This window comes from Tympanuchus pallidicinctus, unplaced genomic scaffold (genome assembly GCF_026119805.1).
Source record: "Tympanuchus pallidicinctus isolate F22 unplaced genomic scaffold, pur_lepc_1.0 scaffold7, whole genome shotgun sequence".
Lineage (NCBI taxonomy): Eukaryota > Metazoa > Chordata > Aves > Galliformes > Phasianidae > Tympanuchus > Tympanuchus pallidicinctus.
Window position 1 is genome coordinate 10,824,959 of NW_026294791.1, and position 18,909 is coordinate 10,843,867.

At 37.0% G+C, this 18,909-nt stretch overlaps 2 protein-coding genes across 5 annotated transcripts in view; one reads left to right on the top strand and one right to left on the bottom strand.

Moving 5' to 3' along the window:
* AK5 (adenylate kinase 5) overlaps positions 1–12,082 on the top strand; it is an 84,470-nt gene extending 72,388 nt beyond the window's left edge. For both annotated transcript variants that reach the window (XM_052665924.1, XM_052665923.1), the window contains 2 exons: positions 2,975–3,163; positions 10,727–12,082. In XM_052665924.1, the coding sequence (XP_052521884.1) occupies positions 2,975–3,163; positions 10,727–10,831 (294 nt within the window). In that variant the 3' untranslated portion in view covers positions 10,832–12,082. The remainder of the gene's footprint in view (positions 1–2,974; positions 3,164–10,726) is intronic.
* Positions 12,083–12,086: 4 nt separating this feature from the next.
* ZZZ3 (zinc finger ZZ-type containing 3) overlaps positions 12,087–18,909 on the bottom strand; it is a 56,565-nt gene continuing 49,742 nt past the window's right edge. For all 3 annotated transcript variants that reach the window (XM_052665921.1, XM_052665922.1, XM_052665920.1), the window contains exons 11-13: positions 18,094–18,228; positions 15,627–15,727; positions 12,087–15,275 (exon numbers count right to left, since the gene is read on the bottom strand). In XM_052665921.1, the coding sequence (XP_052521881.1) occupies positions 15,131–15,275; positions 15,627–15,727; positions 18,094–18,228 (381 nt within the window). In that variant the 3' untranslated portion in view covers positions 12,087–15,130. The remainder of the gene's footprint in view (positions 15,276–15,626; positions 15,728–18,093; positions 18,229–18,909) is intronic.

Here is an 18,909-nt window from a genome sequence, read left to right on the forward strand (position 1 = left end):
TGTAGTCAGCTCTGTTACTACTCTTCGTAAGATACAACTAGACTTCTGGTTCTGCTTGGGAAACCACCTTCAATTGATTGCAGTGGGGACTTATAAAGAGCCAATCCAACAGCCCAAAGAATAGTTTTGATGCTGATCATATCACCAATACAGTGACTAGGGCTTTTGCACTTACCTACAGTAGAAAGCTAATTTTAACTAGATGTAATAAATACAAAGAGCAATTCTCACGTAGTTGAAATTATGACTTTTAGCATCTATTTTCTACTTCTAGTGGATGGGGGCTTCTCTTCTCGTGAAAGGCACATGAAGGCCTACGTCACCACAGTTAATTTCTTGCCATTGAGTGACCTTGCTAAAGCTTGCTGCCACTTTGAATCAGCAAATGCTGATAAAGTTTTTGTGATGAGTAACAGGTAGCAGCCATAGAAAGAGTGTTTGGCAAGTGGCTATCTGGCAGTTCAGAGAGTTATTGATTTCCTCAGAATGTGCAAAGACTAACTTAGAAATCTCAGCTATCCATTTCTAAATCTGCAGAAAATACTCTATACAAGCCTGCTGAATGAATCATCATTTTCTTGTAAAAAAAAAATAAATCTGCTTTATTTAGCTGATTACCAGTTCCAATAGACACTGGGACATAGCAAAAGATCCCATAGTCCTAAGCCTTCTTTGATACTTTCAGTAAAATACAAAGACCCCAAAGTTTATCGTTGAATATGCCGTTATACCTGTTGTGAATCAGTGCATTCACTTCAGTCTTCACAGGGTAAATTTGCCTGCCCAGAAATTCTATAGTGTTTTTTTTTAATGAGTCATTATTGAGATAATGCTCTGCAGCTCTTTCTGAAGGTGGTCAGAAACTCTTCCTATGCTATAATTGAATGAAATTAGATGGAGCATAGGCTTTATGTATTAATGGTGTCAAAGTGCTTATGAATAATGCTACATATCTACATGATGTGCAAAAAGCACTTTAATTGTTAACAAAGAGATATTCTATTTAGAAGACTTTGGAAATAGTGCTTCTACTTAAAAGCCTGACAGCTCTAATTAGAATTAGCTGTAGAAACAGCTTATTCTCTCCTAAGTTTTGCCCAGTGCCTTTCTAAGAAAGAAATATATACATTTTTTACTAGCTGTAATTTTAGAGAAGCAAAAGTTTGCAATCCTTTGTTTCCTCCTCAATCTTTCTATTATATGTGAGAAGTAGAAAACACTATGAAATACAAATTCCACATTACCAGGTTCAGTAGCTTCTTTAAAAAATAAATAAATAAAAATTGCTATAAATTCGATAGGGACATTACTTCTACCTTTTGCAATTTTTAACACTTAAGAGTGATGTTTTTGTAATGTGTTGAAATCAGGAGAATACGAGTATTGAAACCTTTACGAGAACCACATAGGTTTTTCAATAGCAAATCAGTCAGTCAAACAAGATACTATTATTACTCATTTATACCATTAGACAAGATCATGAAATTCCTAATGAGGAGCTGGGGGAAAATAAATTCCCACCAATTAGACAGAAGGGCATTTGTTGAAATCACTGATTAAGCCCACATATCTTTTTAACTTCTCAGTTCAAATCTCTGCACTGCTAAAACTGCCTTGCTTGCTTTTTAAATCCCCAAACCCAATACTGCTGCTGCTAATGCTAATGGAATTAATGTTTTCTGAGCTGTGTGGAAAAAAATGCTTGGAAAAAAGCCTGTCATTGAACCGTCCAAAATAATCCCTTCAATTCAGCTGTCTCTTAGAAAGACATTATGGTAGTAGAAAGGTCAATGCAATCCAGCCATCCCCAGTCAAATCCTAACATGAAATATTTACCTATAGAATATTTCTTCTTTTATGAAATGCAAACTGGGGCAATGATAATAATTTCCATGCATCAGTAATTGAGATTTACTTTGCTGTAACCATGGAAAAAACATGAATTTCTAATGGTCATTAGTGGGAAAAACAGTCATTTTTTCTAAAGACTTCTTTCTCAGTTTTTCCCAATACGATGTTCTCCAATCCCTGCTGGAAGAAGTGAGAAAAAGCCTGAAAGCATAATTGAAATCTTCAATACATATCTGCACAGAAAAATTATTACGTGATTTATCTCCAATCCTATAGCACTTTTGTTTTACTTGCTAGAGTGGAGTTTATTGCTGTACACTCAGGTCAACAGTTGTTGCTCAGATAAAACCTTGTGTCAGACAGAGCTGTGCCTGAGCAGGCTGATTTATTCTGAATGATATCCATATTTTTATCTGCTTAAAGAAAGAATGATGGAGATTTGTGGTTAGAGCTTTTGGCTGTCTCCCGTTATCAGGAATGTATTGTTCTTTCCTGCAAGTTATTTTTCATCCATAAAGTACTAAGCATATACTATCAAATGTAGATAGAGACAGTTCTAGTTTTGCCAAGGCTGGAGAATAAAAATAAATAAATCTTTACTTACTTGTTTATATAGAAAAGGGCAGACTTTCTTTCAGGATGAGGCTGATACTAGCCATAAAACACTAAGTGGTTGGCTTCTCATTGAATTTGGAAATGATTAACCTATTTGAAAATGCAAAGTAGTATATAAAATCCCAATACAATTATACAAATCAAATACAATCAGAATATCCTGAGTTGGAAGTGACTCTTAAAGATCACAGAGTCCAACTCCTGACTGTGAGTCCAGCTTTTATCAAACAACTGCAAATAATGAACATATTGATGAGCTTCAAGACAAGCAGCTAGAATTTTCAGATCGTATCTCTTTTTCTCTGCATGCATACAGCCCAGTCAAGTCTTGATCCTGAAAACTAGGATCTCTAAATGCTGCTACAATAAGAGGTGTTAATAAGCATTATTTCTGCCTACAGTAATAAATAATTTGCTAATAATTTTCTTGAAGTCTCCTTTGGTAGAATTTCCAAATAAAACTGTTTGAGTACTGGTTTGAGTACTTTTTTTTTTTCTTTGTTTCTAGATTGGGGAACCAAAACTCGTGATCTGTCTGGACTGCTCTGCAGAAAGCATGAATAGTCGCTCTTTGATGAGAAATCAGGCCAGTCAGCACTTCGATAGTGCTGAAACCATCAAGGAAAGAATTGAAGGCCATTACCAAGCAGCAAAACCTCTGACTGCATACTATGAGAGAAAAACACAGTTACGCAAGGTAAATTGATTGAAATTTTGAATTAAATTATTGCTTCTTTCTTCCATTATATAAGCAGCATTCAGGAAACAACTGGCACACCGTTTATGAACTGTATTAGTTTTTGCACTTTCCACTTTGATCTCACCTTCCACCTCCGTGGTTTGTTTCCAACTTCTGCTGACTTCTGAGTTTCGTGGTACAACTTGAAAGAATAAAAAGACAGCTTTATCCTGAACCTGACAATGCATCCTGAATCACTGCCTCATCTGTATAGAATCTTAATTAACATCAACGCTGAAAGCGTTTAGGTATCAGGCTTTGTTTCTCTATAAAGGCTTTCATGATTAGGTTTAAAGGTTATGTTAATCTGAAGTCCCTTAGTTACATTTACACAACTGACACTGTATATCCTGAAATAAAACAGACCTGCACATAATACCTTTTAGCTGGAATAAATGACATACTTATATTAATTTCAGTTAATTACTTCAGTTTATGCTGCTGACAATGTGATATTTAAAGCATTTTTATATTCTCTAATCAATACTTTGCAGAGAAGCAAGTAAGCTTACATCAATGCAATTAACTGATGGATATGTTGGCACATCTGTAATCTCATTTATATGGGAAGTCTACATCTAATTTTCTGTATTTCCCTGCTCCATCACAGCAAATGTCAATTATGGTCAACTGTAAAAAACTAGTCCTGCTGATTCTTCTTGTCCTGAAATGTACAGAAGCCAAAAATACTTCTTGAAATATTATGGAAGCTTTCTTCTAGAGGATGTAGCAAATATGCAAATCACCAATCCCAAACCATTCTCCTCTGCAAAGTATCCAAACAATAAACATGCAGTTAATTTGTGCACCCACATCTTGACCTGAGGAGAGAGTAAATGATATGGTCCTGAGAAAAACAACTGATTACTAAAGGGAAAGTCCTGTTTGGTGTCCTTTGCTAACCCCATAAGAACTGCCCAGAAGGCAGAGGGGAAGAAAAAAATCCACATAATTTTTAAAACTCAAGAACCTAATTATCTGGTTTTAATTCGGTTTTCTTTCCTTATGAACTACCTTGCCAACATTGCAAGGCTGCTTTTAATTAAGAATTCGGTATAATACACAATATACTAACACAGTGCAATTTAAAAGGAAATTGGAGCTCTCTTTACCTCCAAAATCTTACAGCAGCGAGCTGTAGCCACCATGTTTCTCTTTCTTGAAGCCTTAAGCAATTGACAGCCCCCAAAAGAATGAATCTACATTAAACACGTAACACATAGATTTTTGCATTTACGTTCTACCGTATTTCACTTGACATGAATTCTCGTTGGAATTCCTTAATACTTCTACTGTATGTTCCTTCTTTATATCTCCTGCAATCTATGCAATGACAAAACACGCAGTCTTTTCCTACAAGTTTATAGGTCATTAGTTCCTCAAGGGACTTATCTACTCTATGGGTCAGAACCGGATGTGTTCTTTGCACTCTTTCACCATTACTTTTGTGGGAAGTGACATCATGTGTTTGCATGTCAAAAATTAATCATGCTTTGCCTGAACAGTGCATACACTGTTTTTTCTTACAGTGTCTGCACAGTATCTGTACTTCCTTCTGATGAATGTAGGCGTTTAGCAAACTTCCATCCTCTGAGTGTGGAACTATTGGGTATGAAAGCTCAGTAAAATCAGCTTTAATCACCATTGTAAAATGTCCTTTTAAGGTTGAAAAATGGTTCTATTTTCTTGAACGCAGGTACTCCATATAGATATGTCTACCTCATCCCCTTTTTACTAAACTGAAAAATACGTATCTGCTATCAAAGATGTGCACCCATTTTAAATCTAAGTAGGGAGACCTCCCTCATACTCCAAACTCTTATGATGTGAACAAGTATATGTTCAGCTATTTATCAGCATTTGGAGAACACTGCAGAAAATATTCAGCAAAAGTCAGCTTCTAAAACCAGGCCTCCCAGATTATTCTTCAATTTTGGAAATGTACCAAATATTTTGAAACAAAGCCATTTTCTTCTTGAAGGAATGCCTGTATAAGAAATCCTGCTTGATAATTTTCGTGGATAAGAGATCCCAGATAATTTACTCATACAGTCTGACTTGGTCAGTCACACGACTCAAACATTGCGTCTGGTGTAGTGGCATCCTTCCACTGCCCTGCCTTTGTGGAGGGCCTGTGTGAGCTGTGTGTCCCTGGAGAATCCAGTCAGGTCTTCCTTAGGAATCCATTGGGTGTTGAGATTTTTTGAGGAATCTTAAGAGCCTAAATCCCACCTAACTGCCATTGAAATTCAGCATCAACCTTTTGTAGCCACCATACTGCAATGTGTGACTAAGCACAGTAATAATTCTAAATGCAGTGGTGTTTTTTTGTCTTGTAGGGCTTAATTATAGCAGTCAGTTCCTGCTTTGTCACAGAGGAGAAAGTCACAATTGTTAAATAGATTTAATTAACAAGAAAATTGTTCTGGCACATTGGTATGATTTGATTGCTCCATTTTAAGTGTACTTAGAGTTGGGCAGTTTTCCACGGATTGGTGGTATGTGGCACATGGCAATGGTGGTATGTGTTTGACTTGTCCAATCCAGCCTAGAAGTTTTCAGCAGGAAATCAAATATGCAAATGTAAAATTCAGACCTGGGCATAAGGCCAGAAAAGGGTTTGATGTGGAGATTAAAGGCTTGATATGCACTCAGTGGAGGAACTGGTTTGTTGAGCCGCATCAAGGTGTGCTTGAGACCACGCTGTCAAATTAGCTTGCTCATTCCTTGTGTGTGAAATGGCCTTACGCATGAGTGGCAGGAGCCTCCTCAACCCACTGCAGACAAAAAAATTCAAGTCTGACTGAGCTTTGTCTGCAGTCTGCTGTCTCTTTGCTTTATTTACATGGAAAAGACAAAGGTACGTGGTTGCAACAGCATTCTCATTTTAAGCAATGAGACTTTGATGACATCCTCTAAACCCAGAGTTATTGTGCATTGATGCACAATAAATAACTAATCTGATACATGGAAATGAAGCATTTTTCCATTCTGCTGATCTCTGAACAAGAATGGTGACCTGACAAAGCTACCAGAAGATCAGAACTGTTTCAAATTTCCCTTTGTCCAAAATTACCTGTCAGTGTTTTGACAGAGCAGTGCAAGAACAAGATATGCACAAAAGGTGGAACCTTTGTATGCAGATGAAATATCTGTGAACATGACAGGAATAAACACTGGTGGATCTTCCAGCCACTCATCGTAGGAAGACCTGTGATCTGTTTACAAGGAAAGGGGGAAACTGACAAAACTGGCAAAGACAGCGTCCTCTGCACCCTTTTCTGCTGAAGCAGATTGTAAACTATGTTTTGGAAGGCAAAGTAGTTGTAACTATGAGTTAGGATATTTCCAATTACTTTAAAAACTAATCATGTTGAGGAGATATAGTTTCTTTTTTCATGATTGCTTTTATGGTCAGCTACAGAACATCCACCTGTTGCTAATGACAGGTAGATGCTTTTTAACAAGGAGCTTGCTGGGAATCTGAGTGCTCACAGAAACAACAGTTGTAAGTTACCTAATTGTGTGGGAAGCAGATGTTTCAGATGGATGAACTGTATTATGACAGCTGTAGGAAGCAGGTAGATATTGTTGTTTTAAAATTTATTTCTCAGTAACTTCAAAGGCAGCTGGACAGAAAAGTGTGTTTGAAAATGTAGTAAGCATGTACTTGTGTTTTAACATGCCTAGATTTAAATATCTTTGAATGTCAATTGAGAAGAAAGGAAAGAAAAAGATTGCTTTTAATATTTGACTCATACTTCAAAGCTTTTCTCAAGTGACAGTAGGTAGGAGGTAATAAGTAATACAGGAGAGCAATGCTTTGCTAGTCAAGCAAGACAAGACCGATCCTTATGAACCTAACATCAAAATAGAAGGTGTCTTAAATACAACTTTCCAATTCAAACAGTCATCTGAGGAAAAGTAATATTACTATAAGAAACAAGCAAATCCCAGAGCAGGTTTTCAAAGATGTCCAAAAACCTTAATTATTTCAGATTGCACAACACTGTAGTAGATTCAAGTCAAAATGCATTCCCTTTTCTCCTCCTCTTTGCCTTCTTCTTTTTCTTCTTTTCTTTTTTCTTTTTCTTCATTTTTTTCCCTTTCTCTTTCTTTTTTTTCTTCTTTTTCTCCTTCCTCATAGTGTTGTTACAGTGTTGGGTTTTTGTTTTTTCTAAAATCAGGTGAAGTTACATACTGGCTAAGTAGAAACTATTCAATTCTAATCACAAACATTTCCTGTAACCATTATGAAACAAACACAACTGTAAGCAGATGGCCACACTGAATCAGCAAACACCCACCACCTCATGGCCTTCCATTTCTGAACCTTCTCATGCTAATATCCCCTATTAGAAGTTCCTCTAGGGAGGGGCAAAGTGAAATTTTCCCTTTAGAGAAGGGATGATCAATGGTTATAGTGACAGTAGATGTGTAATTTAGTTCCATCTTTTGAAAGTCATCAACCCCAGCAGATAAGGACTTGAGGAACAAAAAACCCATGCATTTCTTCATCACTCCCCTTGGTGGTTTGGCCCATTAGATGATAAACCAGCGTGGAAAAGTACATCAGAAACATCAGTTGTAGGGTTACAGATAATACATAGAGGTAAGTTCACCCCTAACATGAATAGGGGCAGCAGCATGTCTCCCCTGGATTTCTTACTTAATGACAGAGATAAAAATGTTAGCAACAACACAGCTGACCTTGACTAACTGCAACAAGAAGCTTCTAACCACTGAGTTTATTCCAGTCTTGGTCTGACTTTGTGACAACCACAGTCCTCAGCCATCCTCTCCTCAGTTTCTTTTCAGTGGCAGTATATATGTAGGGTTCTAGACTCCCAAACATACAAGTGGAGATTTGATGACAGTAAATGTAATTAGCTGATTTTAATCCTAGAATGAGCAACATTGTATTATGAAGAGGATTATTTTAATCATTTCAGATAAGCTCATTACACTGTTCCATACTAGAAGTTATCTAGAGCCATACTGACATTCCAGAACAAGAAGCACTACATAAAACAGAATCTAGATCTTGCTTTTGACATAAGAACATAGCCTTGAATAACTTTGAAAACAGTCATGGTTCATGAGTTGTTTTATAATCTGAAGAATACAGTTTTCTCTCCTGGAACTGCAGAGTGCCACTGATGCTGTACTGGCTGTGAAGTAGTGCCACATTAAGTTAGTTTTGTAGTACAATGTTATGTTAGCTTTATGAACTGGACTTTTGTTATTTGGGAGGCCATCACAGGAAGCACCGGGCTGCCATCAAACTTGCCCATATTCTTTCTACTGTGACTGTTAGGAAGGCAGCATTCCAGGCATAAAAGGGCAGCAATTTCCAAGCTCATTAATCTGATTTTTCCCCATAGCTGCTTAGACCTAGAGCTGAGTATCAATCCCAGTTCTAGAAAAGGGCACTGAGACACCTGTGCACTGATGAGGCTAAGTTGGTAATCCAACTGCATTTATGGAATTCAGCTGCATTTATGGAATAGAGATTAAAAAAGAAACCAACATATTAAGAGAGGAAAGGATGCATATATTCATCAAATACGCATATGTTTATATACATAAATGTAAGTCTATGCAGAAATTGTATGTATATATGTGAGTGTATTTGACAATCTATGTAAGCTCAGATATAAGTGAAGTATCACATTTAGTACTAAACACTTTTCTGCACTTTTCTTCACTATTGGAGCTGTTTAGGAGGAGCCACCAAATGCTCACAACAGGCTGGCATGCACCCTGCAGCTCCAGCACAGATAACCATTACTTGTAGGAGCTGTAGAGAATACGTTCACATTTTTTACTGCCTCAGGCTCAGAGCTGTCTGTTCAAGGCAGCATTCACACAGTGCTGTTTAATTCCCTGCAAGCCACAGCCCCATTATGTCAGCTTTCCAGGAAGAATCAGAGGAAGAGGAGGGCAGCCATTTCCACAGACGTGGAGATAACATCTTGAAGAATGCCTGCCTAATGTACCAGTTATCAAGCCGTAATCCCACACGCTTCATCCAACTGTATGGCAGAATCATTTTGCTGTGCTACACAGGTGTGACTGAGCTGAACAGGAACAAAGTATCTGCCCAGGCTGACCTGGTTAGCCTGGCAGGGAACAGGCTGTCTGCCATCAGGTTCACACTGCCCTCGAAGGATTAGTCTCACCTGGTTGTCATCAGACCGGAAGCGTGTGGGTTGAGTGCAAACGGCTATACAGGAGCTGGCTGCAAGACAATGCTGGGTCTGAGGGGAATTTCACTGCCTATTTCAAAAATGCTCTCCTTGAGTTTGAAGTTCCTTTTCCCCTGCAGAACAAAGAGGTGGCAGAAAGCACGATGGGCCGGAATGTTCTCTTCAAACACGACAGCTGTCTGGCATCCTAGCTGGCACCTTGGAGATAAAAATGCAGCACATAGCTCAGAAAAACAGGCTTCAGGCAACTTGTCATGGATCTAATTAGAATACGTGCAAAATACAGCATGCATGCGTGGAAAACCACGCGCAGCAAAGCAGAGAGGAAACAAAATTTTGGGTACAGAATTGCCAGACCCTCACCAAGGAGGAACTGTTCCATGTGGGAGGAACTGAATACCAACTGGGTGCAATGAGTACGGTGCGCATAGCCAGCAGGAAAGCTGTTTTTGCCACTACGGTGAAGACAAAAGTTCACCTTCCCTAAGCACTAACTAGTTGCATAGGATGGGCGTGAAACTCATCGCCCAAAAATCCTGATGCAACGTTATGTTTTGTAGGTAGCACACAGAAGCATTAGTGGCTGCAAGTGATCCCTGTCACTACAGTGCAGTACGCTGTTCCTCAAACAGAATAACAATTTGGCCTTGTTTTTGTTGGACTCAGTTCACAAAAAAATAACATCAACGTCCTGGAGAACTTCAAGTAAAAACAAAATCTTTGCATTATAAAAAAATCCAAACAATGTCAACAAAAGGTTGTACAACAAAATGAATGCTGCCTAAGGGAACCAGAGCCAATTCAGCAAACTTGAAAATAAAGAGACCCAAAAACAGACCCATGGCAGCTCACTGTCCTTGGGTCAGACACAGCATCTCACACTCTGATGCTTTAGACGACAAAGAATAAACTAACAAGTCAATACTATTCATTTAATAGTAGAGCTTCAAAGTTATTCTATTAAGGTTCTTTTGGAGGGTAGCACACGTTAAAATAGTTTCTGATGATCTTTGAAAGTTTTCTGTATATCAAAGATGTCATTTTACTTTAAAATGAGTACTCTGGATAGAGAGCTTAAGCTCCCTCATTTGATCAATGCTCTTTGCTTCAGACAAGAGAACTTTCAGATTCTTCTCATGTCAATCTGCGCTGGTCGCTGATATGTATGGAAGTTGTTCCTCTGCACTGTTTGTAACATGAAACAGAACTTCTCTGTTATACTAGACCTGTGGTTTTTGTTTTTTTCTTTGTGCTATTTTAAGATAATCCTTTATAACATAGTCAAAAGTATTGCTTTTCGTCTCCTTGACAGGTTGATGCAGAAGGAACAGCAGAGGATGTTTTTCTGGAAGTCTGCAAGTCAATTGACTCTTTTCTGAACAAGGAAGAAGCAGCATTTTCAACAGAAACACAGTAGTGGTGTATACACTGCGTGTGCACGTGGCAGCCATGAATAAAATGCTCCTCAAAGCAATACTGCTTTTTTGGGAGATCTCTGGAATTTGTGCATGTGGTATGTTATTTTGGATGAAATCTTCTCCTCCATTCAGACAACACACTTAATAGGAAGCAGCCTGTATGCTAACTTGCACTAAGAACCGTACATTTCATTGGTTGTTTGCTCTTCATGGGCTAAAAGCAGCATGGTGAACAGAGCTCTGGTTTGTATTTCATCATCTTGTATATTTGATGGGAAGTCAGACACGTTGCCTGATCAGCAGTGAGCTCTTCAACCACTTACTCACTGTATTGTAGAGCAAGAATGCTGCATACAATTTTCTCACTGGTTATTACTTTGATTAACACTATTAAATTTTTGTGGTATCACTTAGCTTGTTCTTGGTTTCTAGTGACTGAATCTGTTCTCTGTTCCATCCCACTGTAAGACAGCTGGAATTAGTCAAGCTAGATGTTTAAACACAGTTTCCAGCCATCCCCAGAATGTTGTTATAACAGGAGTAAGGAAAAAAAATAATGAAGATATGACTGAATATGGTGTCAGTCTGCTGACCCACTGCCACAGAGAGACACCATGTTTGAGACAGCCCCATCTTCTGTGAGAAAAGGTGGGGTGCTAAGAATCATGGCTTCCTAATTTTGTAGACTGAGTTGAAAACAATGATTGCATAGCATCATTAAATGTGCAATTTGGTAAATATTCACAATAACAGAGTTTTAATATATTGAAGTCTACATAGAAAGTTGACCATGAACCAGTGTATGAAGACGCTCTTAATCTACGAAAAGATGACAAATGCAAAATTCAGATCATCATCTGTTGTCCTGTACTGACATTGCCAAAACTTTGAAAATGACAGAGGAAAAAAAAAAAAGGGATCAGGGATTATTTGATTCATCTTGCTTGCTTTTTTAGTAGGCTATATCCATAATATGTGCAAAAAAAAAAATCTGTAAATATTCTATTGTATTTCCATTAAGTTAACTGAAATACTGTAGCATTTCTTTGGTTTACTGATAACTAAATAAAAGCTTGTTTGACATTCCTGTCAAGTTGCACCCTTTACTGGAACCGCTGGACACGTTCAGTTGAAGCGGGCTGCATGATTGCTCTCTGTCAAAGTTGTACTCGATGCGGCAGATTTGTATTTTTAAAGTTACTTTTCTTGTAATGAGGACATAATACAAATAAAACATACAAAAATGAGAAGTGATCATTTGTTATAATTTATGTGGGTTTAATCCTTTTTAAAGCACAGTACATAACTTGAAAATATAGCTCAAATTAGCATGCTTACAAAGTAGGTCCTTTTTTCACTCAGGGCAGGTTCTTCTGTTTTCTTTCGCTTCCTTGCATTTGCCCTGTAAATGCTAATTCAGTTATTTTTCAAAGGAGTGTACTAGATATGTTCTTATCCTTCACATCCAGGATGTTCCTCCTTCCCTGGGTCCTTTTATAGACTACATTTTACCTCTGATGCTCTAGGAAATGCTTTTCCAGCTCCAGAACAGTGGCATTACGTGACCAGTAACATCTGCAGTACAACAGCTTTAAGCAAGTGACTTTCATAATTCACCAGTTGGAAAAAGGCAGGTTTTTCTACAATGAGCCTCAAAGCACCAGCAGCTGTATTGTGCAGTACTTAAGAAAAATAAGATTAAAAAAATCTGCAGCCACCCTGAAGCTGCAAATTCATCTGGGTAGCTTTTTAGAGTAATTGTTTTGTTACTTGTAACGACAACACAGCTTGAAACATGTGGAGTATCATTATTGCCAGGATAAGAATAAAAGCAAGAATCAGCTGCTAATTAAAAACAAATTAAAAAGGAACATTATTTAACATACAGTTCCAGTTTACTGCTTTCTGCTTTTTCTGGTCTTTTTTTCAAAAAAAAAAAAACAAACAAAACAACCAAAGAATCCCATGCTCGATCGGGCACATGTGCGTTAGAAATCTACTTGCATTTGTCCATAATGTATGCAAGAGAAATAGCTGTATATGCATGCATATGGAAATATAAATATTTATACACATTCAATTAGAAAAGGACTTATCCAAGATGCTTCTTTGCTAAGCAATTCAGATTTCAAATTCTCCTTCTGCTTCCAATCTCATTCAAAACACAATACGGATTTTCTTCTTCCAAAGCTATCTCAATCAATGCCTGGATATTTGCATTTAATCACATGCTCGCTAATTTCTGCTACTTCCTTCCAATTATTTTTTCAGGATATCAACAGAAAAGCAGATTGCTGCAGATTCTCTCCCTGATAATACATCTCCACCTTACGAACAGCATAAATGGTCTCACATCCCCTCATTGCACGAGAGATTTTCAGAGCTTCTTTTGAATTAGAGAGGAAACTGAAATACATCTCGTGAATGTTTCTGTTGTATTTCTAAGGTTTATTAAATTTATCTAAGTATACAAGATACGTGAGATGTTTACACAGGATGCTTGCTCAGTGTTCTAGTAACCGTACTCTATTACCTTCTAAATGGATTAGATGCTTAAACTTACTTTTCTCTGAGGCAGAAAATGCCTACACCCACATGTCACTGCGAAAGCTAACACCGATCAGGCTATAATTAAAGTTCTTAGGTGCAGCCAGCCAATTACCCTTCTTATTGCCATTTTAAAGTCAAATTACTTGGAATATTCAAGTTTTAAAGCAACTGGAAGTCTACTAGTTATAAAATAATCAAGTATTTCTGAATCACCAGCTATACATTTCAATAAAAAATATATTAACTAAAGATATGTCACAGTAATTACAAAGCTTCTCAGATGATGGCATACAGTGTACCAAAGCTACGTAGGTCTGATCTGCTGAAATCTGAAAGAACCAAGTACGAATAAGACAGGAGAAAACTAAAATGCTAATCCTGCAAAGGGCAAAGCACAGTTCAGTGGGCGCAGAACACCACCGGTTCCCACTGAACTCACAGCAGAGGAAGGTGCTGTCATCTTGCAGGTCTGCATAGTGAATATTTGTCCTTTTCATGTTCTCAATTCTGATTAAAAAGTCAAAACTACACAGAAAGGAAGTCACAGCAAGCATTCTATATATAAACAGACTGTATCCACATAGTTTATTTCTCACAGTTCTCCTGACAATTGAACATTATTTAAGAACATACTGTATACACAGATAAGAAGAAACATACAAAATGTTTTAAATGATGCACAACAAAATCCAGCAGTATAAAAGAATGCATGTGAACCCTTGCTCACTGCTCAGGTTAAATTTAATCACTGTTTAAATAGTAATAAAAATACAATCTTTCATGGATCTTGTGCAGACTACAAAAGAGGAAAAATTATTACCATATATATGATTTATATTAGGCAGTTTTCTTTGATGAGTTGCACTAACAACTCCAAATACAGAGGCAGAAGGCTGTGTATTTTATTTTAAAGGAGTTAATGTTGAGTATTAGAGACTTTACACAGTTACTACCACTGGCACTTTTCACCATATTTTGTACACATCACATGATCATCTTATATAACATTACATTTAAAAAATATATCTGAGTGATAATTTTATAACATTCACACACCATGAGCTGGTTAAGGAAGCAATGCCACAGTTGCCTCCCCTAGTGCTTCACTGTTGGTAAATAGAGTTCATCGTGGTTTAAAAATAAAAATAAAAAAAATTGAAAGTCAATGTGATTAAGCAGCTCCGATTTAATAAAGGCCTGTAACCAACCATCGCTGAGACAGTGAGCATTTTTTAGAGTACATCCTAGAAGCAAACACTGTCATTGGTTAAAACCTTGCCTAAAGAAGTCAGTTACTGTGCTGAAAACTATTTCACAACAAAACTGCAAGCTACTAAACTGTTTTTTATATAAATACTTCATCTCCTCTGGATCTCATTATAACCGAGTTCTTCAATGCCTTTGGAATTTACTCTATCTTCAATGTGTGCTCTCATTTCTGGCTCACCCTTTTGTATGTTTTTCTTTTGTGTTTAGATTCACCACCTAAAAATGACTAATGTGGTGAAAGAAAAGTCTCCCAGTGAAACCTTCTGCACACTAGGAATGTTCAGCTGCTGTTCAGTGATCTAGGACCATGACAGCTCAAAGCTGTAGTTTGACAAGTACACCCAGGAAGCTGTCATGCTGTGAGCGACATTTCAGGGAAAGCAGACAGTCTTTCCAAAATGTGCACAGTATTAACAATGGTGCCATTGTTATTTTTCAAATAGTATAGTAAGCCCAAGATTGTAGATCTGCTTCCCATGTCATCTATTTGCTGGAAAGTAGTTTGGGTCAAGATAATTGTAACTGGTGCCCTGGGACATGCAGTAGTCTCTGTCTAAAAACGTCTCTGCTCTGTAAATAGGTTCTAACTGATGATCCTCCTTATGAATCTCTGTTTCATGCAGACTGCAAGGGAAAGAAAAAGATAACAGTTTAAAAGTTAAATACTTTCTTATTTTTAAGTTTCAGAAATACTGATCACATTAACAGAGTCATACCAAATTTGACACTGAAAAATTATTTCACAAATTACAATTTCCCCCACTACTTAACAGTACTAAACTGAATCTGTCCACTGCATTGTTATTTAAAATATTTCTTAAGCATGTCCTAGATGCATACCTCCCACAAATATATGCTAAAGAATCTTTCACTTCACTCAACTATGCTTGAGTAGATACCCAACAGGCACTGCAATTAAGCCACACATATACTCATGTTAATTACAAAAAACAAGTAGAGAAGAATCCTACTCACCAGTCAGAACAAGAGTCACAGAAATCCAAGGACATTTCTTGAGGACAGTCTTGGCAGTGCCACCGAACACCCTGAATAGGTTCAATTCCGCAGTTATCACACTGTGAAGCAGATTGAAGAGTACTGAAGAAAACCAACTGCATTCACTTCAGCCAGTAACAGTATATATCAATATGCCACATATAAAGGCACAGATGTAGGTCGATTACTGCTTGCATGCACAGCTGAATTCTTCTCCTCGCAGACCATAATGTGTTCATGGATAAAGAAGTCATCTCAGAGACACGTCCTTCTCCCTGAGGACTGATCAACCTTTCTCTTTGCTTTGCTTCCCACTACCTGAATGCCCCACACATCGACACTGTTCTCCTGCTCAACAAAAGCACACCAAGTCCTGCCTGTAGTCACTGCTTATCCTCATATGGCTTAACGATGTTTCTGTAGCTTAAGTCCAACCATGTGAAATATCTTAACACAGATCCACTTTCCCCTCAGAGCAGGGAATAGTTAAGTGCAGCTGAATGGAAGAAGAAAAGAAAAACTACAAACGGAACAAGAAGAGGGAATGAAAAGTTCATGACTTTGGATAGGAGGTGCAGAAATGCAAAGAGATTCGATTCTAAAAAAGATAAAACTTAGAAAATAGGACTTTGAGGCAAGAACTTCTCAAAATCTAAACCAGGAAGAGTGCTGCAGGGACAGGACAGAAAAGGAAAGAAAAATGTGGGAGCAATCTTGTGCTCACTTAGCTTATTCTCCTTCATTTAGGACATGAAGTGCTCTGAGAGAGCTTTGGGTACCATCTGCGAAACTCACTTGCAGAGTGATTTGCTCCTGAGCACAATCAACTCAGGGTCACAAACACCTTATTAATAGACTGTCACAACTGTATTCCCTGCTTTCACAATGACAGCTTTCAGAGCGTGAGGGCTGATAAGAAGGAAGTTGTAAGCATACTTAGGACTTTTCTCTGAAAACAGAGAATTCAATATAATGCTATATTATAATAAAAAATGAAAAATCCAGTTTCAGTTATCCCAAGTTCAGAGTCAAGAATAATGGAAACCCATAACCCTTCTGTGCTCCAGCTTCCTGCTCCTCTGTGAATCAGACATAATACCATACCTTTCATTTTATTAAAAAAAAATAGTATTTGCAAAGTATTTTGATACTAAAGTGATGAAAGCTGTAAAAAGCCCACATGTGATTCAATAATTCAATATTCAAAGAAAAGAAATTGAATAATGTGTTCTAATTGAGGCTGAAGGCCATGCAGAACTAAGTGTTCTGAAGAGATGCTTATTAGGTGACTATTGTCCAGACCATGTACTAAGCAAGGCAGCACTCCTGAGGGAAAACTGTATATAATCATGTAATTTCACAGATTATAATGCATATTAAAAGCAAATTGGAGTTGCAAAGAAACTTTCAAACTATTAATGCTTGACAGTATATAATGCCAATTTACTTTTCAGTATTATTTCATATAAAACGTTATGCAGAACAAAGTACTTATTTTGTTTTCTAGAAGGCTGCTCTACCTGATCAAAATTTTGATTTTTTTCTTTTTTCTGAACAAAACCACTAACTTGAAGGAGAGAGGAGACAGGATGAAGCCTCGGCAACCTAAGACGATTAAGTCTATTGGTGTCAACTAATAATGTTATTTTATATATAATATTATATACATATATATATAATATATTATATATAATATTTATTTTGAACTCAACTTTAAACTGTATGTTTTTGCATTCTTATTTGGATGGTTACCAGAAAATAAATGTAGCTGCCTAATACTTTTAACATGGCAAAGAAGCTGTTCCAACATAGCAAACCGTCGCAACAAAAACATCTTGCAAACCAGAAAACCTAATTTAGAGAATCTTATAGTTTCATATAGTTTATGACATGGCTGACACTGGGACAACACACCATTTTAACTCTGAGTTTATTTTCTCAATTTCATATAAACATTGTTTTACAGAACTGTTTCAACTTCCGCAAACATTATTTGAAAGGAATAAGAAGCTGCTACCTTTTCTCTCTGCAGTGAAAAACAAACAAAACAGTCACTCTCATACTGTCCTTTCACTGGTCTAAGGGGCAGGAAAAAGAACTCCAAAAAGCAGAGTTATTATCAGGGAATCACTGGAAAGACAGAGTGTAATGCCAACATAGAATTCTGTGGTGTTAGCTCTAGACTTTTATTTTCATACTACAAATGAAGAGAAGTTTGCATGCTGATTAATTTTCATACAGCATTCCACATACTCTGTGAAACCTGAGGTACTGGAAAGAGTGAATTACCTGGGTTGTTCTGAGTGAAGATGAGGAAAAGCAGACACTGAACAAGAATTACGAAACCACAGTTGGCGTCCTAAACAAAGCCTTTTTAGGAAATTCCAACTGTGTTATCTTTGAAGATTTCTCCTGTTACTCAGCAGAGTGCAGAGCATCAGCTTACCTTGAATCCCACATGCTGCACAAATCCACTCTCTGCATGCATCTGCTGTAGTTTTTGTCTCTTCAATTTTTTAAACTCTAACAGTTCTTTGTATTCAGGTAACTCACGATACGTTATTGGAATACTCTCTTCATCCTGTTCATGGTTAAAAAAAGAGAATTACTACTTACATTAGGAATATAACTAGTAATATATATTGTTTCACAAATCACTAAGTGTAGCTATCTTCTGAGAAAAAGTTGGCAATATATTCTGAGACAAATTGGAAATTATAATTAAAAACACAACAAAAAAATACAAACAACTAACTTAAATTTTATTCCGTGCTACTTATTATTTGCATTATACCAAAACTTTACCACGCTAACAAGTTTCTTTTGGCGAATAGCTTTGCTGTCAGGTGAAGACAACAGCAGTGCCTAACTTTAAGTTCTATATTTATATTGGTACGCCCTATATTTTTATTTTTGAAAGACCCATAACTCAAGACAGAATCAAGCTTTAGTGATATGTACTTCTCAATCAATAAAGCCAATTTTAACAGTATTAGATTCTCACCTTTAACTGTAAGAATAAAAAGTGGTGAGAAATATCATCCCATGATTTTAGAGCAGAAGTTTCAAACTTATTTCATCTTGTGACCACTCCTAACTCCCTTAACTTCATGCTGCCTTTTAATAGCTTGAGAAAATGGATTTCTACTTTCCCTAAATTAGAAAAAAAGTTTGTATCCCTATAGACAGGTGCGTACAACTTTGACAAAGACTTATAACCCATAATTCTTTTTTTAAATAAAAAACACAATTTCTGATTTTT